General features: G+C 33.2%; 1 protein-coding gene and 1 long non-coding RNA gene across 2 annotated transcripts; one reads left to right on the top strand and one right to left on the bottom strand.

The window, feature by feature from the left end:
- The first annotated feature begins 1,587 nt into the window (after nucleotides 1–1,587).
- On the top strand, nucleotides 1,588–3,097 carry LOC114721658 (uncharacterized). Its single transcript, XR_003738106.1, has 2 exons — nucleotides 1,588–1,663; nucleotides 2,685–3,097. It is a non-coding gene; the product is annotated as an uncharacterized LOC114721658 (long non-coding RNA).
- Nucleotides 3,098–19,798: 16,701 nt separating this feature from the next.
- LOC114721618 (putative leucine-rich repeat receptor-like serine/threonine-protein kinase At2g19230) lies at nucleotides 19,799–21,975 on the bottom strand. The gene is made up of 7 exons (XM_028907479.1): nucleotides 21,910–21,975; nucleotides 21,733–21,804; nucleotides 21,332–21,477; nucleotides 20,781–20,986; nucleotides 20,525–20,651; nucleotides 20,197–20,259; nucleotides 19,799–19,982 (listed from the first exon to the last, which is right to left on the bottom strand). Exons 2-7 carry the CDS (start codon nucleotides 21,735–21,737, stop codon nucleotides 19,972–19,974), a joined length of 558 nt encoding a protein of 185 aa, XP_028763312.1. The 5' UTR covers nucleotides 21,738–21,804; nucleotides 21,910–21,975; the 3' UTR covers nucleotides 19,799–19,971.
- Between the last annotated feature and the right edge of the window lie 16 nt (nucleotides 21,976–21,991).

The following is a 21,991-nucleotide window of genomic DNA, read 5'->3' as shown; positions in this document are numbered from 1 at the left end:
TCTCTTTTGTTCTTTTCCATCTTACAGTAATGTTACGGGAAATAATCTCACGGGTCCAATTCCAAAGGCTTTGATGGAAAAGGCTAGTTTGGAGCTGAGGTTTACATATTTCTCCATTATCAAATTCTATTTTGCTTATGGTCCCCTTAAGTTGGGTTTACAATTATGACATCACCTATATGCTAGCACACCACGATGAACCTAAATCTTACCTGGATTTTATTTCTTCCTACGAAGCTTATTTTTTACTTTACTTTTTCACCGTCATGCTTTGAACATAAAATTATTCTATTATGGAAAGCCTCGCTCCCTCTCCTATCTTTGCATTGCACCCGAAAATAATGATAATTATTTTAAAAATTTAAAACTAATTATTTTATGTTTAAAATTATTATTGATACTTCATAAAATTATTATTAGCCTTATAGGCTTCAATATATCAAAGCTATTATTTTCATATCGATTCTCTAAAGTAAATGGAAGTCACTCTCTTTTATGTTAGCAAGTAATATATATCCAGTATCCACGTCTACAAGTCTATAATTGCTTTTTATTCAATACATCACCCTATAACGACAACCATAACATTGGTGCATGACAAACTCAATTATTTTTATATATTTTGATATCTTTTATATGGGTTTTGTCAACTTAATTAGTCCCTTTTGACCTTAATTGATCGTTAATTGATTTAATATATTTTATTTTAAATTATTATTTTATAGGGGGAAATTGTCATATTTTGGTTTAATTGTGACTAATTGATTTTTGAGGACAGCTAATGTTACCTTATCCTTGAATTTTGTTTGCAGGTTTTTGGAAGATTTAAAAATTAAAATTAAAATTAACAAAAAAAGAGAAAAGAAAAAAAGATAAAGAAAAGATAAAAAATAAATTAAAAAAATATAATAATAAAAGGGGGAGCAAAACGCAACATTTCCCCCAACCTAATATACAATTAATCATCATCATCTTCATATTCAGAGGAGCTGGACAGCACTGAGAAAAAGAAAGAGGGACCAGGGGACGCGCTCGACAGGGAGAGATTCAGCGTGAACGAATAGAGAGGTCCTTCCATCTGTCCAGTCCATCATCACCGACGCCTTCACCTTCTTCTTCTCTTGGGCACAACAGAACTAGAGGAGTGGCTGTAATATCCCAAATTTTATGGATTTGACTAAAGCATGATAAAGGAGAAATTTCTAGAGAAATTATTGAGATTAAGACCTTTCAAATATGGTCTAAATAATTATAAAGTTAATTTCAGGAATTTAAGACCTATTTTCCTGGAATATTCAAGAAAAGTAGTTAGAGGATAATTTTTGAGCTGAGATTTTAGGATAATTATTTTATATACTAAAGAAGCTAATAGAAGAAGAAAATTCATATAAAATTTCCAGGTTTGATTTCTGGAATTATCTGATTATCCTGGAAAAATAGAGAAGGATCAAATTGAAGGGAAAATGAAGACCAAAGGGTATAATGGTCATTCCACACCCCTCACTGACTTAATCTACCCTAACATCTTCTCCCTTCTTATTTTTCCCTTGCTACACGACTGAAACAGAGAAAGAGAGAGACGGTGGACTAGGGGAAGAACGAGGAAGAAGAGGAGGTGATTGAAGGAGACGATCGGTTCATTCAAAGGAGGAAATCAAGCAAGGTAAGCCTTGTGAACATTCTCCTACTCTTCTTTCTCTCATCCGTTGCAACTTTAGAAGAGGAAATGGAAGTTTAAAATTCTGGGTTATGGAGGAAAAATCAGTATCTAAATGTAACAAAAGTAGTAAAGTGTAGATAAAGGCTTGATCAAGTAAGTTATGGGGTTGTATATGTTGTTGATTTGCTTTTGGAATGTTTGAACCAAGCCCCTGTTCTACTTTTCTGTTGTGAGTGTTAGGTTTCATGAAAGAGAAGATGATGTTGTGATGTACATATATATATATATATATATATATGCGCGATGGCATGATGTTTACTCTTTCTTTTCTGAGATTTCGGTGACTGGTTTGGAAGTACACTTGGTATCTAGAAAAATTTTCAGATTTGTTGTTCAATGTAGCGTGATATGTAGGAGAGGAAGGGAGATGATTAAAGCCCAAAGTGAAGACATAAAGGAATATTTTGGAAGTGTGTATCTATATGAATATGTTGTGGTTGAAAGTGAAATTGTCGTGTAAGAGAGGTGGGCCCGTTGGATTTAGTGGAAAGGGAGATGGTCAAAAAGTTTGTGTATAGATTTATATATATGTGTGGCTGGTTATGCGTGTGAGAATCTGAAATTTTTGAAGCTAGAAATTGATGTAAATTTTGTGGAAATGCTAGGAAAGGTTAGCATTGAGTTAATGCTTTAAATATATATAATTCTGGAAAATTCTATAGATTAGGAAGAGTTGTTGAAATTAATTGAGTACTCATTCTTTAATGCATTTTAATGTTGAATATTGATTTGGGAAGGCAAAATCCAGATTTGGGACATTAAAGTAGTGGATAGAATGATGTTTATGAAGCTGGAATTTCAAGAAAGTATGGGTGAAATGTTGTTACTATTATAAATATTAAGTAAGGATGCTGAAAATATTCCAGGGTACATATTCATTTTTGAAAGAATTGGAATAAATAATCTACTTTACATAGATATATGTGTGTGTGTATTAATCTACCATTCCCTATATAATTTATAGGATTTAATATTTGCCGAAATCTATTAAGAAAGGAGCCAAGAAGGAGACAAGGGGAAGGGAATACAGAAGAAAAAGCAAAAGGTAGTAACTCTTTTCCTTTAATGTGATTGTGTATTGATTGCCACATGCTTGGATGTGCCTTTATGTTGATTGTGCATGAGAACATGTAAGTTGCCTTTGCATGATAATAATTGTCATGACAATATGCGCTGGTTTCCATTTATTTTGGAATGTGGGCGCAATAGCTAGCGATTGGCTATATGGGTGTATGGTGTATGTGCATCATTGATTATGTTTGGATGCAAGGTGTTGTTCTCTTTGGCCTGTGTAGCATGTTGTTTGTGATCTTGTATGATTACGTGAAGGAAATTTGTTACTACTGAGATTCTTTAGAATCTCACCCCTTCTTCCATGTAATACAGCAAGAGCAAGTACTCCTAAGGGCAAGGAAGTAGTGATCGGTGGAGTTTAAAGGTGCAGGAAGCTGGCGATCTTTTGTGTATATAAATATTTTGCTTAAAATGCATCTTATTTTGAAGAGAAGATATATTGTATATCTATTTTGGTATGTAAATATTCCTCCATAAGGAGGTGGCTAAGGGCAGATAAACCATGGTAACTGCTATTGAAGGAAATGATCAATATTTTGATATATAGTTATTATTTTGTCTAAAATTATGTGTATCTATATATGTAACTCATTGTACGAGCTTATGGCTAGATCCTACTGGCTATAATTGATTTGATATGGGATCCAAAAGGTGGATAGAAAAAGAATGGGTTCGATGGTTGAATATGAACCATGGGTTTTTAACAGTTTTGACCATTTTTGTAAAAAGGATAAAGTGGGTACTCGAACCACTAGACAGGTTACTTGAAAGTGAATTTTGAAAGGTTTAAAACCTTTCAAAAAATCCCATTCCTTGAACAGGATCAAACTTTGTATTTGGGACCAAAAAAAAAATAATTGTCTTCCAAAGGATTGAAACCTGGCTTTTAATGATTCGAGATTAAATAGAACAACTATATTGGTGTATAAAGGATAGTTGTGACAGTGGCGGCGAACCAGTGGAGTCGACGGCTTGAACGAGAACCAGAGAAGCTCGATGGTTTTCTTCACTCCTCCTTCAATATTCTTCATGGCTGGATATGGTAGACTGCTGAAGGTGGCATTTTTTATGGCAAACCGTGGCTAGCTTCATAATTCTCTAATTCAACAATAGTGGCAGGAGCTCGGATCATCAAAAGGGAGTTTAGTTACTTTAATTTCCTGTCTAATAATTGTTTAACAATTCCTAGGTCTTAGGATAGTTATTCTGATTATTAGAAGATTTTTATTGTTTAATCTGATTATATTTGGAGATTATTGTAACTGGATTATTGTTTAGCATTTGACATTGGGCTGTTTATAGCTTTAATTTCAATTATAATGTTGTGGTTATGATATTTGTATTGATTTTAAGTTAATATATTGTGATTTTCTGAGATGGCTTAGAATCTTGAATCATATTGTCTCTTACTAGCTTTAATTCTGTTGTTTTGTATTTAAGAGTTCTAATTAAACATTAGTTTTTAGTATCCTTAATCTCATTTTACTATTCTGATTGCAGTTAGTAAGTTGAGATTTTAGGAAAATATTTTGTGGCAATTCGAGGTGGCTCGATTGTTGGATTAAAAGCTTAATTATAATTCTAAATTCATTGTTTTAATTCCTGTATCTTTTGGAGTGAGGATTGCCTACGTTGTTGAATTGGAGGATTGATTATTATCATTGTTATTTGTATGTTTCATTTTCATTTCTTTAATCTTCATTTATTTTAATCATTTTTATATAAAAACAAAAAAGTATTTTAATTTCAATTTAATTCATGGTGTTTAATTAGCAATTATCAAATCAAAAATCCTTTTTCATAGTTTAGGTTACTTGCATTTATTTACTATGATTTAATTTTATTTTCGGCTCCTCAAAGTGAATACGACCCGGATTGTGCACTATATTGCATTAATTCAATTAATTTTGGAGTAACTCCAAAGCGACAAATTAAGGGCATATATTTCAGTGCACTTTAGAGAAGACATTGCTCCTATTATTCATTTGCTAGACAGCAGAATCCAATACTAAGGAGGTCTTTAGAATAACTTTTTAGAAGTGATTTTATGGAGTTCGAGTATATGAGAAGAATTTTGTCTTGACTTACGTGAAATGATTTTTTTGCCAGTTATTCAACATGCATGAAGCAATCACCATAATAATCGATGGATAGTTTTTTTTAATATATTAAAAAGTATAGTATTATCCCTATATTATTCAAGTCTAAGGCTGCTCTATTTTACCAGTATAGCCAACAATCCTGGTCTTGGTCCATCACATTCACGCAAAGAACACAAGTTTGCAATTCCACTTACTGCTTCATTTTCGACTTTAGTGATCGTCATTGTACTTGTATCTTTGGTGATCAGGAGATTTAAAATGAAAGCAGGTATTGATTTTATGCATGCTATCATTTCATTGTACTTGTTGATGTATCTATGTTGGTCCATTTATTATATACGAAGTGTCAAGATGTTTGATTTAATATTGCAGTTTTGTCCGTGAAATCCCGGAAGAAGAATGTTCTAAAACAAAAGAATCAAGCTTTTCCTTACTCAGAGGTTCTCCGTATCACAAACAATTTCGAAACTACAATTGGAGAAGGACGGTTCGGGAAAATTTACCTTGGCACTTCAGAAGATCATGCGCAGATTGCTGTGAAGTTGCTTTCCCCATCTTCAAGACAAGGGTATAAAGAGTTTCATTCAGAGGTTAGAAATAAATAAAATTGAAGTAATAGTTTTCAAAGTCAATTTTTTCTAATCAATTAATAGTGAATATATTCAAGTTTCATTTCAGAAGGATGTTCTTATTTAATAATGATAGAGCTCACTTTTAACTTGCAAGCACAACTCTTAGCAGTCATTCATCATAGAAACTTAGTTTCACTTGTTGGGTTTAGTGATGAAAACAACGTCAAAGCTTTGATTTATGAATACATGGACCTTGGAGACCTTGGCGGATTATTGTCAGGTTTGTCTAATATTATGCAACTAACTTTTCATTAATTACTGTATTTGTGGTTGTTGCCTTAAATATAGTAAAATCTGTCATATGTACTTTGACTTTCTTTAATTCACTTCACTCATTGGATTTTCAAACTCACATTTAAGACTGAATCCTCATGCACCATCATCATGTGCGTATCTTGGCTAGCTCGTGTGCACATTTCTTGATCAACGACTTTATGTTTGCAGATAAAAACCAAAATGTTTTAAAGTGGAGTGAGAGACTTCAAGTTGCTGTTGATGCAGCAAAAGGTTAAAGGATCTGTGATCTATTTTTCCCCTCTCTCTAACAATCACTTTCTACGTTTTTGACAAACTCAATTATTTTTATATATATTTGATATCTTTTATATGGGTTTTGTCAACTTAATTAATCCCTTTTGACCTTAATTAATTGATTAATTGATTTAATATGTTTTATTTTGAATTATTATTTTATAGGGGCAAAATTGTCATATTTTGGTTTAATTGTGACTAATTGATTTTTTGAGGACAATTAATGCTACCTTATCTTTGAATTTTTGCTTGCAGGTTTTTGGAAGATTTTGAAAATAAAAAAATCAAAAGAAAAGAAAAGAAAAAATAAATTAAAAAAAAGAAATAAAATAAAATAAAATAATAAAAGGGGGGAGCAAAACGCTGCGTTTTGCTCCACCCCTAATATCTAATATTACATTCATCATCAGGGGGACCCGGAAGAAAAACACGCCGAACGAGCAGAGAACGAAACACACACACGCGCGGGACGGCGGCTGGGAAAAACAGGGGACCGAAGCACGAACACAAGACGGAGACGCTGAGCGACGGCAGAGGTGGAACCTCCCTTCATCACCATCGTCTTCATCCCTTCTTCTTCTCAGCGCAACCACAGAACCAGCGACGGCACGAGGTCAACGAACCAGTGAACCAGAAGGAGTGAAATAGCGAAACAGAGGCTCACAGTGTTATCCTTAATCATCTTTTGCACTGTTCCGTCACATATCTTCCATGGCAAACCGCAAAAGAGCATTGATTGTGGCATTTTTCATGGCTATGCGTGGCTAGAGCTCTGAAATCCTCTAATTCAACAATAATGGCAGGAGTTCGAATCATCAAAGGAGAGTTTTAGTTGCTTTAATTTCTTATTCAATAATTGTTTAACAATTCCTAGGTCTTAGGATAGTTTCTCTGATTATTGGGATAATTGTATTGCTTAATCTGATTATATTTGGGGATTATTGTGACTGGATTATTGTAACACCTCACTTTTATATATACTAATAGGACCATTTTTAACGCCTGTAAATCACTAACGCCAGGTTTCCGTCCTGGGAAAAGACAGGGATTTTTTTTTTCTTTAACATTAGAATCCGTTGACCAAATATTTCAAAGCTTCAGATAACTGATGAGTGATCCAATATCAACCCTGCTTTCAACTTAATCTATTATCACCTAAAATGATTTCATTCTGTGCAATCTCTATTATGTTGGAAATATAGTAACCATCTTGGTTAATAGTACATGCTTGCACCCGGCAGTGCTCTCCTCATTATGCGGGATACAAAATAATATTTACATAAAGCAAGTCTAGTTACTTGTCCAAACATTTGCTATACAATTTACAGAATTATAACAAGTATCTCTACTCTTCAATCAGCTCACCTTCTTCTTAAACATCCTCCTTATCCTTCGAGTTACTAGCCTTCGCTGTTCATCATGAATTGGGGGGTGAGATTCCGAAGAATCCCCGTAGTAGTAATTTCCATCAAACAAATGTGCAGATCACATAAAACATGCAAAACAAGCCATATGGAACAAAACCTTGCAAGCTAATGCAATTAAGCATTTATGCACTATGACAGATAGACAAGCTGAATAAATAATGCGCAAATAATAGGCAATCACTGCCGCGCATATAATTGGCATCAATGCCCCATGTCGGTTAGACAAGCTGAATAAATAATGCGCAAATAATAGGCAATCACTGCCGCGCATATAATTGGCATCAATGCCCCATGTCGGTTAGACAAGCTGAATAAGTAAAGCGCAAATAATTGGCAATCACTGCCCCATGTCTATCAGCTACACGTGATCACGGCTAAAAATCCATGCAAGGAATTAAGGATTACATGTTCTCATGCTTTTTGAATAGCAATATGGCACAAACAGACATGCAGCAATCATACACAAGTGTAAGGGAGGAAAGAACTACTACCTGAACCTTCTGCTTCAAAATCAAACCCTACTTGTTTCCTTTCTCTTAGCTTCTTCGGTGGGCTTTTGCAGATATCAAAACCTATTATTTTAGTAAGGGTAGGTTAATGCTTGATCCAACATAATTTATAAATTAAATAACTCTCTTTAAATCCCAATCTCTTTCAATCTCTACCCTCACTTAATAGTTGGTCATCCTGGACAATTTTTCTTATTTAAACTATTCTCTTTGCAACGCTTCCTTCCTTATCTCAAGCCATAGTATTACTTTACTTAGTAACTAGCCATCTCGATTAAGCAATATTATTTTTATATATTACATTAACTCATAACTTATTTTAGTTTGGAAAAATACTCATTCATCATTCATAACTACTTGACCATTAATAATCTCTTTAACTCCATACAACCTTTCAATTAAATCTAGATTAATTTTCCAGATTGAAGGACAACACTTGAAACTTAATCAATAACTTTCTAAGCCATTATCTCACTCTATATATACAAGCTTAGCACCCAAAATCGGACAAGACCCAAAGTATAGTAAATTCGAAGGTCATCTTTTCCAACCCCATCACTATTAATCTATCAACTTCGAATCCTCAAACATACTTTTAATCTTTCACATTAATTCAACCTATCCTTCTTGTAAGTGAAGTTTCAAAATAGCTTTCAGATTTACTTCCATATAAAAACTTCCAGACTTTCAATTCCATTAATACTCAACCTTCCACATGCATATATATTCAATCCTTACTTCTTACATTCAAGGTTAAGCTTGTTCAATTTTTTCTCAATTCTTAGTCAAGACACATACCCAAAATATATGTACGTATATATGCAACGTACGTCTTGATTTTCCTTAAGCAAATTCCTAGCTTAACTTTATTTAACTTGACAGCACACGTGTATACATATTTAAGAGAGCTCACAAATCCTCTTAATCCTTTCAACAACAATAACTTGATTCTATAAACTTTCTTTAGTCAATTATAATTCCTCTTCACCATTTGCAAACCTTAAGAACATTAGGATATCTAAAACCAATCTTTAATCTTCTAGCTATCAAGCATTAGCTAAGTCTCTATTAATCATCTCTATCTTCATTTGATAGTTCTCTAACTTCTTCCTTAGTTTATAATTTCACTCTTGATTCTTTACTTTCATATTCCTCGGCCAAACACTTTAAACGTTCATTGGCATTATATTCCAATTAAATAATCACTCTTTAATAACTTCTAAGAATCTCAATTGACTTAAATCCAATATCCCTCTAACACAGCAACTTTTACATTAAACCACACTCTCATTTGCACAAGGACCCTTCCCCAGTAACTCTAAAATCATTTTACATCTATACTAATATCGAAGTCAATAGTGAAATGTTTTTACTTCAAATCTGGAAATTTTTCAAGATTTCAGACACATACCCAAGACTAACCTTTGACAATACTTAATCACTTCAGAACACTTAATACTTCAATCTTAAATCAATTCTTAAGCTTCCAATTCGGACAATAGCAGCAGGATGTGAGTGTGTATATGGTCTTGCTCCTTCTAGCTACATTAACCTCACACACAAATATGAATACACACACACAAACACATGTAATCCCTGCTTCGAAACTCAACCAAAGAGTTCAAATCCCAACATCATACTTCTTCCTTCCAGTTAAGAGTTTCGAACGGCAGCATCCTTGACTAAAATTTCCAGATTTATACAGCATATATAATTATACAATACTCTACTCTTTTCTCTTCTGCCAGAATCAAAATTACAATCACACAAGAGTGGAATCCCCCGTTTCGGCCCAGAAACACAGAGCAGAAAAACAAACTTCCAGCCACAGAAATCCACATGCAATTGAATCATTTACACGATTAAACATCCCTTAACCGTCTCTGACCCTTAATCCATCCAGATATTCATCTTCTCTCACTAGCTTAGACTTTCTCTCTCACTAAACCTGATGGGCATCCCATAAACCAGAATGCACAAGCTCTGTTTCGGCAGCCATGAACAGGGGTGAAACAAACAAATGCATCACTACATTTCACTCGTTGAAGCTTCCAACTACATCTTCCATCCACTATTTGTTTCGGTTCATAGCTTTCTTTAACAACTTAGATTTTAATCTATCATAATCTCCTCCATGATGTGCAAAACAAAAGAAAAAAGGGTAGGAGAGTGTTAATCAGTCTTGCCTCAGTCAGAAAACACTATTGCATGTGAACTTCTCCCCTCCGATCACCACTTCGCTGGCAACGCCCTTCTCTCTGCTCCCACGTTTTCTCTCGGTCTCTCTCTCTCTCGTGCTCTCTCAGCGTCGCGGAAGTGAAATGAAGATGGTGAAAATAATCTGATGATGTAAAGGAAGTGGCAAGCGTGTGAAGTAGGAGTGGGTAGAAATGAAATGTCCATTTTGCCCTTTTACTCTATTTTCTTTCAATTTCATCCACTATAATTCTGAAATAATGAGATAAATCCAGAAATTATTCCACCATGTTTTATATGGATTTTCCTTATCCATTAGCTTCTTTGACCCATGAAATAATGTCCATAAAAAGTTCGGGTCAAAAATAATCTCCTACCTATTTTTCTTGAATTGTGGACGAAAATAGCCCTTAAATCCAGAAATTAATCCTTAACCCATTTTAAGGATTTTATGCCTCAAATAAATTCTCTACATCATAAGATAATTTCCCTAAAATTTTCTAGTTAATTAGAAACCTCTAAGTATTTTTCCATAATTTTCAGAGAAAATAAACCATTTTTCTCTTAAAATTATCTATTAAAATTATTTAAGCCATTTTTGGGAAATACCTTTTCCAAAATGTCTCTAAACTCTAAAAATCATTATTCCATAATTTTCCCCTTTTATTTGGCAAATAAATAATTTTAATGAATTTCTCTCTTTTCTGCTCATCCTGAGTCAGAAAATTCGGGGTGTTACAATTATTGTTTAGCATTTGACATTGGGCTGTTTATAACTTTGATTTCAATTATGATGTTATGGTTATGACATTTGTATTGATTTTGGAGTTAATATATTGTGATTTTCTGAGGTGGCTTGGAATTTTGGATCATATTGTCTCTTGCTAGCTTTAATTCTGTTATTTTGGATTTAAGAGTTCTAATTAAGCATTGGTTTTTAGCATCCTTAATCCCATTTTACTATTCTGGTTGCAGTTAGTAAGTTGGGATTTTAGAAAAATATTTTGTGGCAACTCGAGGTGGCTCGGTTGTTGGATTACAAGCTTAATTATAATTCTTAATTCATTGTTTTAACTCCCACATCTTTTAGAGTGATGATTGCCCATATTGTTGAATTGGAGGATTGATTATTATTATTGTTATTTGTGTGTCTCATTTTCATTTCTTTAATCTTCATTCATGTTAATCATTTTTATATAAAAACAAAAAAAGTATTTTAATTTCAATTTAATTCAAGGCATTTAATTAGCAATTTTTCAAAATCAAAAATTCCTTTTATAGTTTAGGTTACTTGTAATTATTTACTAGGATTTAATTTCATTTTTGACTCCTTAAAGTGAATACGACCCGGATTGTGCACTATATTACATTAATTCAGTTAATTTTTAGAGTAACCCCAAAGCGACAATTAAGGGAAGTTAACTTCAAGTGGCACCGTTACAGGGGAGCCAAGAAATTGGTTCCCTAGTAATTAAATGTCAAGTAACCTTGATTGAGATTCATTTCTTGAGCCTTTTTAGTTTTCATTTATGTTAGATTTTTTTAGTAGTTTGCATTTGTTTTTTGTTTTTCATGGCTTGGTTTAATAGCAATCATGATCTTCTCTCGCATTCTCAATTTTTTGCAGGAAATAGTACGTAGAATGAAACACCTTCTAATTCAACATGCTCTCAAGAGATTGAAGAATTGTTATAATAGTTAGACTCCTTCCAAACTCAGCTAGAGTCTCAGATGCCTAATCGCCTCTTTACCCATGACCCTTCTTGGATGAACCATCCTCCACATCAATCACCTAACCCTTCACTCCAACCTCACGAACCATACTTTAATCATATATCTCTACCATATGCACACCACCACGAACCACCTCCTTTTCCATATGAATACTACCACCAACCCTCGTCCCAATCCAAGTACCATTATCTCCCCCAATCTCATGAACATCAGTTCAATGAACCTAACCCATTTCTTACTATTCCTAAGAAGGATCAAATACAATTTTTAAGAGAAGCTTATGACCGCTTAAATTCATACTACCATGGATTACTCGAAGAAGCATAGATATCTAGACTCTCAAAGGAATCAGAGGAAGAGTTAGGAGAATGTAAGAGTGCATTGGAGAAAATCTTGAGTGATATAGCTCAAATTGAATCTGATAATGGGAAGGATGAACCAAAGTGCCCAGATTTACTCATACAAGAAGCTGAAATGAAGCAAGAGCATCTACAAACTTATAAGGACTTGTGCCCTACATCAGGTAATATTGATCCTCTTCTTGAGGAGATTGATTCTTGTGCTATAACTACTCTTCCTGTTGAAGCTTTTGATAATATGAGTGATATTGAGGTGGATGAAGAAATTGTCTATGAATCCCCTCATGTTTTTGAACATGCTAATACTCAACCTGTTGCTCTTAGTGGTAGTGATTTGGATGAAGATGCTGTTTTGTGTGATGATTTACATGCCAACCATGTTCCTCTTCATAGTGTTGGAAGTATTGTTATTGACAAGTATGAGAACATTAAGGTTGCTAAATCTTGTTTGAGTGCAATTATTGATGACAAATGTGAGAATGATCATTGCCTTAGGAACCAATTGCATGATAATTCCTTTGAGTTAGTAGCTTCTAGTGTTGTTGAGAAAGACTCTAAAATTTTGACTGACAAAATTATGCATGTAGATGAGTCTTTTCAACAAATTTTGTCTTGTGACTTACCTCCTAAATTAGCTAGTTGTGTAAATAGTACTATTTTATTGCATGATCACAATTTGCATGAATCTTCTTCTGCGTCCACCCTTTTACCTCCCACCTCTTGTGAATGTGATAGTGATGTGTTGTACTTCAATAACTGTCAGTTAGATTCTTCAGTTTCCACGTCACATGAACCTAAGTGTTTTGAAACTTTAAATGATTGTTTGACTCCTACTGATAGGAGTATCATTGACTTTCTTGGATGCTGTAGCTATTTGAAGAGTCTAGATCATAAAATTCTTTACTTTATTTGAAATCTTTCGAACTCTATATTGTTAGATTTGGTACTGCTGCTAGCTTGTTTTCTGTGCAGGCACATAATTAGAAGGGATCTCCTCAACACCAAACTCCACCATATGCTCTTGGACCTCTTTCAATTGACCCTGAGCCACCACCAAGAAAGTGTAATCATCAAGAGCAATCCTTTTTGCTAAATTTCATGTTTCTCATTATTGATGAGAATTTCTCTTTTAAGAGTCTAAGGCGCTTTAAGCACAAGGTTGTCTCTTTCCTCACTTATTCTCTCTTAACTTTGCATCGATTAACTGTGCTTAACTGAATTATTGAAGAGGATAAGTAGGGGGAGCTATTCCAGTAGAAAAGTAACCTTGTTTTTGTTTACTCCCCTATTGATCCTCTTTTTCTCTTATCATTACCTTGCCCTTGGATTTTGCATTGAGGACAATGCAAAATTTAAGTGTGGGGAAAGGATTGTTGTTGAGTTGTTGAGTTTTTTCTATATAAAAAAAAAATTTGCCTATGGATTTGCTCCTGCTTCCTAAGTATTGTTGCTATAATTGCTCTCTTCTTTGCCTTATTGCTTGATTTTTGAATTGCATCACATGATTTGAGAGTGATTCTTGCTTAGGAATTTTGTTGCTGGTTTCTATGTCCTCTTGCTTTCATTCGCCTCAGTGTTCTATACTACTATATGGGCGAGTTGCTGTTTTCTCTATTGCTGAATTTTGACTTTTGTAATCCTAGGGCATCTCTTTTAAAATCTTTTTACACAATGCTTGTGAATATTGCACGGCTGAGTTTGATTGCATTTGAATTGAGTGATTTCTGTTCTTAGTTGATTAGCATAGTAGAATGCCTTTAGTGCATTGTTATTAACCTTGTTTCATAGCTTGATTCTTAAGGAGAAAACATCTTGGAGAAAGCCTTGATGGAAGGATTGTTGAGCCATATATTCTTTCTCATCTTGTGTGATTTTCACCTAGTTTTGGTTAACCTCTAGAACTTGTCTAGATTCTTTTTCAAAGCTGCATTAATACCTAGATTTGTGAAGATGATAGGGGCATTCATTTCTAGACCTTTACCCAAACACAAACCACTTCATTTAACCCTTGTTCACCCCTTTAAGCCTTCACTTTCATTCCATTCATTTTTTTTAGCAAGTGTTTTGCATGAGTTACATTTGGTTTTTCATTTGAAAAGTACATCATTAAAGTCTATATCTTTGCCTTCTTGAGTTTGGATGCAAAAAAAAAAAGAGAAAAAAAGGGAAAAAGAAAAGAAAAAAAAAGAAAAAAAAAAAACAAAGAAAAGAAAATAAGTTGCAACAAAAGAATAAATTTGAAATAAGGCATTCAATGGTGGTTTGAAGAGCAAGGATTTTTGTTTTAAAAGTTTAAAATCTGCACTTTGGTGTTGTTTCATGATTGTACTTTAGCTCATTTTGAGTTGATACTTTATTACTCATGCATTTCACTTGTTAGTCCATTCATTCATTTGGCCTTGCTTTCCAACATTACAACCCTTCAAGTCCCCTTGATCATGAGTCTAAGGTATGTTAGTGGTGGAGATATTAGAATCTCTACAAGCTTATGGTAGGTGTTAATCTAGGTGGATTGAGTGAAATTTTTCCCATTTGAGAGATGAGTGAAACACTTGTACCATATGTGAGTTCTATTATGTTTCTCTTCTTATATCCTGCTATGTTTCTTGTGTTAATTTCTTTGCACTGAAGTATTTTATGATTGTTGATTAATTAAGAATAAAGGTTGCTTGAGTTAATTGCACATTCATGCTTAGTTAGTTTTATGTTTGCTTGCATTGAGTGTCTCTATTGGATTCTTCTTTAATGATGTTTTGCCCAGGAGTGCAAAAGGCTAAGTGTGGGGGAGTTGACAAACTCAATTATTTTTATATATTTGATATCTTTTATATGGGTTTTGTCAACTTAATTAGTCCCTTTTGACCTTAATTAATTGATTAATTGATTTAATATGTTTTATTTTGAATTATTATTTTATAGGGGCAAAATTGTCATATTTTGGTTTAATTGTGACTAATTGATTTTTTGAGGACAATTAATGCTACCTTATCTTTGAATTTTTGCTTGCAGGTTTTTGGAAAATTTTGAAAATAAAAAAATCAAAAGAAAAGAAAAGAAAAAATAAATTAAAAAATAATAATAATAATAAAAGGGGGGGAGCAAAACGCTGTGTTTTGCTCCACCCCTAATATCTAATATTACATTCATCATAGGGGGGACTCGGAAGAAAAACACGCCGAACGAGCAGAGAACGAAACACACACACGCGCGGGACGATGGCTGGGAAAAACAGGGGACCGAAGCACGAACACAAGACGGAGACGCTGAGCGACGGTAGAGGGGCAACCTCCCTTCATCACCATCGTCTTCATCCCTTCTTCTTCTCAGCGCAACCACAGAACCAGCGACGGCACGAGCTCGATGAACCAGTGAACCAGAAGGAGTGAAACAGCAAAACAGAGGCTCACGGTGTCATCCTTAATCATCTTTTGCACTGTTCCGTCACATATCTTCCATGGCAAACCGCAAAAGAGCATTGATTGTGGCATTTTTCATGGCTATGCGTGGCTAGAGCTCTGAAATCCTCTAATTCAACAATAATGGCAGGAGTTCGGATCATCAAAGGAGAGTTTTAGTTGCTTTAATTTCTTATTCAATAATTGTTTAACAATTCCTAGGTCTTAGGATAGTTTTTCTGATTATTGGGATAATTGTATTGCTTAATCTGATTATATTTGGGGATTATTGTGACTGGATTATTGTTTAGCATTTGACATTGGGCTGTTTATAGCTTTGATTTCAATTATGATGTTGTGGTTATGACATTTGTATTGATTTTGGAGTTAATATATTGTGATTTTCTGAGGTGGCTTGGAATTTTGGATCATATTGTCTCTTGCTAGCTTTAATTCTGTTATTTTGGATTTAAGAGTTCTAATTAAGCATTGGTTTTTAGCATCCTTAATCCCATTTTACTATTCTGGTTGCAGTTTGTAAGTTGGGATTTTAGAAAAATATTTTGTGGCAACTCGAGGTGGCTCGGTTGTTGGATTACAAGCTTAATTATAATTCTTAATTCATTGTTTTAACTCCCACATCTTTTAGAGTGATGATTGCCTATATTGTTGAATTGGAGGATTGATTATTATTATTGTTATTTGTGTGTCTCATTTTCATTTCTTTAATCTTCATTCATGTTAATCATTTTTATATAAAAACAAAAAAAAGTATTTTAATTTCAATTTAATTCAAGGCATTTAATTAGCAATTTTTCAAAATCAAAAATTCCTTTTATAGTTTAGGTTACTTGCAATTATTTACTAGGATTTAATTTCATTTTCGGCTCCTTAAAGTGAATACGACCTGGATTGTGCACTATATTGCATTAATTCGGTTAATTTTTGGAGTAACCCCAAAGCGACAATTAAGGGAAGTTAACTTTAGTCTTCCCCTGTATGACATGATGTAATTGCAGGATTGGAATATCTTCGTAATGGTTGTAAGACTCCCATAATTCATAGAGACTTGAAGCCATCCAACATTTTACTAAACAAATTCATGGTTGCCAAAATTGCCGACTTTGGATTGACTAGAGCATTCATAAATGAAAGAGATTCTCATCTATCAACTCAGCTAGCTGTTACACCGGGTTTTATTGATCCTGAGTAAGTGGTTGCATTTCATTTATGAAGAAATATTCATTAAATTATATTTCTTAATTAATTCAGGGATAATAAGATTAGTTAAGTTGGCTATTTAAATTAGTTATTTGTAACAAATGTATGTTAGCTTTCCTAAACTACCTTCTTTGGTCATATGCTTGTGAACTACCCTTTCAGGGAAACTGTTTAGTATGTACAATCAATTGGGACACTTTTTGGGAGGGCAAGAATTATTACATTTGGGAGACAAAGTAGATTAATGTCTTATATTTATGAGAACCAAATTCAACTCCAAGTAGCTCTGATATTAAGGATTTGAGCTGGTATTGTTTTTTGTGGTTCTGAAATTTTTGATCCACACAGTCGCAAATTGATGGAAATTTTTTTTTAACATAAGCACATTATCACTAAAAAAACCCAACAATTAATGTACAGTGACTGATTATATCCCATTACATTATTGCAGATATCAGAAGTCTGGAATCATAACTAAAAAATGCGACATCTATAGCTTTGGGATGATTCTTCTTCAACTAATCACAGGTCGTCCTCCAATAAGAAGAGAAGTTGGAAGTATTTGTTATATTATTGATTGGATTCGTTCTAACGTTGAATGTGGGGACATACATCGCATTGTTGATCCAAGGTTGGAAGGTGCATTCCATGTTGTTTCTGCATAGAAAATTGTTGAGATAGCAATGTCATGTGTTATACCAGAGACCAAACAAAGGCCGGACACAGTTTTCGTGCTACAAGAACTAAATGGTTGTTTAGATCTGGAGATGGATCATGCCAAATCAAATATTATGTCAAGCTATCCAAGCAGTCACATTGAACGGTTTGATTCAATGACCAACCCCTCAACTATTTAGATGCTAATTTACAGTGGTTTATATATTGTGCTAAAGTCCATTTCATCAGACTTGTTTGAGGGTTAAAGCCCTTTTTTTTATTTTATTTGTTTGGTGTGAAGATCTGAAGATTGATCTTGTTTATGTAATACTGAAAACTTGTGATCACTACATTAGATGGTTTTCCCTTTGGTGTATGCTAGTTATAAAAAGGAAAAAATTTGAATGCTACTGTGGAATGTCATGAACTCAGTCTATTTTTTTTTATCTTTTATTCCTAAGTAGACATCTTTCTTCATACGATGTATGGGTATAAAATGCATGAATATTTTTGCTTACGTTCAGTTCCTAAACTCTTCGTTCAGGATTTTTTATTATTCTGGCTTGATTAACTGGGCTCTAGCAACAACTTGATCAGCTCTTAGAGTAATTTAATCCCCTCAAGATTTATTCTAACCTTGAGTATCTCTAAGGATACAAATGAGATAAGATCCTTATAATCAGAATAATTATGAAACCTCACAAATGTATGTGTGCAATCTATTGGTAATTGGGAACGCTTAGATTTCATGAAATAGGCTAAAAAAAAGAGTTACAGTACTTAGTGGTCATAAATTCTTACCTTGAATGATTCTTCTATTTATAGTTTTTCTGAGCACCTAGTGGTTAGATATAAGATTTAGATATTATATATATTATCCAAATTAGCTGTTAGATGAAGCATTAAATGTGCTTGGCATAAACAGTAACACAACAGTCATGAATATCTGAGTAAAAGATACTCTTAGATAAGCATAACGTGCATATATGCTCTTGAATATTGTGTAATCACTAGTAAGCGAATAGCTAATTAGAGTAAACCAAAGTTTCACCTTAGAGAAATAAGAGTAAATGAATAACAACGAATAAACTCAAACTTCGCAGTCTCTGAGATTTCTAGGAACAAAGGTAAAGGAACACGTACGATAGAGTCAACGTCTACTGAGTTTTATAGAAATACAATTTTAAGTAAAGAATTAGACCAATACAAATAGAAGAATAAGATTTCGACCGAGACAAAACATTTCATAGGCAACAACACAAGTAACGTTTAACATATTAGAAATAGTAACTGTTTGCATTTCGGAGCGATTAATTAAATTCGAAATGTAAACAAGTATCTATCTATCTAGCAGACGGAGCACTAAAGTTTGACTCCACTTGCAAATTAGCACTCATATCCAAGGAACTGCTTGAATGGGTGTTTTGATTGGTCCCTTCCATTCTTATCTCCATTGCCAAAGATTCCCTTAGATCAACTACTACCTGGCTTATACCAGGCCTCTGAATTGCGAGTGGTGCGGTACATGACTTGGCTATCTCAAGAAATTTCCAAGCAGATTCAACACTGTATTGTCCCTGTAACCTTGGATCAACAATGGACTGGATATCCTTGCTTCCAAGTTTAGGGGTGACCCATTCAAGCAGAAGAATGAAGGTATTGTTTGGTTGTCTTTTTGCTGCTGGTTTTCCAGTCACCCGTTCCAGCAGAATTATTCTAAAACTATAGGCATCACTCCCTTTTGTAAGGTTTCCAGAATTTTGAAATTTGTTATTATTACAAGGAAAAATAGAAAAAAAAAAACAATTGTTAGATAGATCTCAAGATATATCTCTCCATTTAATATTTTTGTACTCAATCATATACATTCAAATTGAGTTTGAAAAATTCAAAACGAATTTCATTGAGAATTTTCTTCCCTTTTAGAGTTCTTTAATTTCTAAATAAAACTTCAATTTATAATCATTGTCTATATATAATTCATACTGTAAAAAAAAATTGATGTATTAAAATGTGATTAATTAATTGTACTCCTATTTAAGTTAGTGTTCATTTACAATTCTCATTGTAATGGATTGATTTTCTTATCTGCAATCTTAAACTAATTTTATGAGTTTTCGTTGTTGACGAGAAATAAACAAAGCAATATTGCAATAGATGGAGTCAATTATATGGATTACACTATGCCAATATGCTGATGAAAAAAATATATATTCTATAAATAAGAATACTCACTGAGGATCAAGGTAACCAAGTGTTCTGGCAGGACGAGTTGAAACATGACTATCAATATCATTTGCAAAAGCTCTAGATAATCCAAAGTCAGCGATTTTAGCCTCCATATTCTTGTCCAGCAAAATGTTGGAGGCCTTAAGGTCCCTATGTACAATTGTAGGTTTGCAACCATTATGCAACTAATCCAATCCTGCAAATCGGTTCATTATATGTATCACCAAGGAAACTATCAGAGAAAGAATGAATCCCAATTCCAGTTGGAGTATTAATAATCTCATTTGGTAAAGAATGACATAATTTTTAATCATTGTGTTAAGTCATTTGAAAAAGAAATTGTTACTAAATGTAATTTATTTATTTTTATATACAATTAACTAGAATATCGTATATGATTTGTTTCTTACCATACGCTGCATCCAATGCAATTTGAAGCCTATCTTTCCATTTCAATTGGCCTCCTTTCTTACCTGTAGAATCAGTATGATTAGATTTCTTTTGCCTGTGCCTTTAAAAGAATGCATTTATGGACTCTTATTTATATATTAAAAAAGTACCACGTCATCATAGTTTTTTATAATATATTAATAAATACATTATCTTGTGCAATCCTTGAAATTTAAGAAATAAATTACATCTACTACCCTTGTAATAAATTTTATTATAGATATTTTAGTTCTAACATATTGGCTAGATTGCTATGATATGCTAAATATAGAAAGCAAAATTTTATACCTGATAAATGATGGTGGAGGTTCCCATTAACCATATATTCATATATTAATGCTCTGACGCCACTTTCTTCACAATATCCAATCAGAAAAACTAAATGTCTATGATGAGTAACCATCAAAAGTTCTACCTGCAATTCAAATTTTACTTTATCATTTATATGATAAATAAGGAACGAATGGAGATCAAATTATGTTTGTAATTAAATATCTGACAAAATAAGGCAACGAAATAAGACTAATAGATTTGGATATTTCACCTCTGATCGAAATTCTCTATGACCTTGAACTGATGAATGAGAAAGTAACTTCGCTGCAACTTGAGTGCAATTCTTAAGGGTGCCTAAATAGACTTTTCCAAATCCCCCTTGTCCAATCAAGTTTTGCAAGTTATCAGTGATCTCAAGGACATGGGAGTAAGAAAAAGCACGATTTCTTAGTTCTGATGCTTCTTTCTTTCTATAAACTGCAAATATTAATTAAAATAATCAGAACTGTAGTTCAGAGTGCATAAATAATATAAAGTTCAATTTACTAATTTAGAGAGATCATGGAAGCTAAACAAACGACTTAATTATAGTATATATTACATAATTCGTTTGAAATACTTATGTATATCAGTTTATAAATAAAATAAATTAGTTTTAAAAAAATAAATATAAATACTTTGAGTCTGATATTACAGACCAAGATAGTGCTCATTGAAAAAAAAAAAAAACACTGGAGATAGTGTTTTTCTATGCAGAGGAAACAAGTTATATTAGCTCATATATAATAATACAAACTACATGTTGTAGCATTCTGTGCTCACCTTTGAGTTTTTTCATTTTGAAGATCCATATTCCTAGAGAAATCAAGATTACAACCGTCAAAGCTGAAACAGATGCTATGAGTGGAATAAGGAACTTGTGTTTTTTGCATGGATCCCTCCAACAAAGACTAGGATTATCATCCAAACTGAAAGATAAGTCAAATAATGTGGGTATAATTAGAATCACAAATTAAATTTGAGTCGGTAACTTTATTGAGTTTTATCTAATAATTATAAAATTTTTTTTTCCAACAATAGCCTCAAAAAGAGCAAGAGCCAATGTAAAATATACATTACTCTCATCACATTAAAATAATAATTGTAAGCTGATTTTAATTAGTTTAATTTAAGATTAAAAAAAAAGACAGTCATAGATAGGAGAGCAAATTAAGATGAGAAACCTCATTTCCAAATCTGAATTTTCTTTAAGAGCCTTAGGAATTGAACCTGTAAGCTTGTTGCCACTCAAATTACTGGGAAAAAAAACATTGTGAAATGCATTCAATTAGCATGTGGTCTTCAAGTTATGAACATATATCAGGTATTGAAAAAATATTAATGCATTTTGTAAAACTTACAGGATTCTCAACTTTGGCAATTTAGCAAGAAATTCCGGTATCGGTCCTGACAGGCCGTTTCTTGATAAATCCCAAAAACAAA

Source organism: Neltuma alba, unplaced genomic scaffold, assembly GCF_004799145.2.
Source record: "Neltuma alba isolate B1F8T4 unplaced genomic scaffold, ASM479914v2 tig00012051_pilon, whole genome shotgun sequence".
Lineage (NCBI taxonomy): Eukaryota > Viridiplantae > Streptophyta > Magnoliopsida > Fabales > Fabaceae > Neltuma > Neltuma alba.
This window is presented reverse-complemented; position numbering and strand designations above follow the sequence as displayed.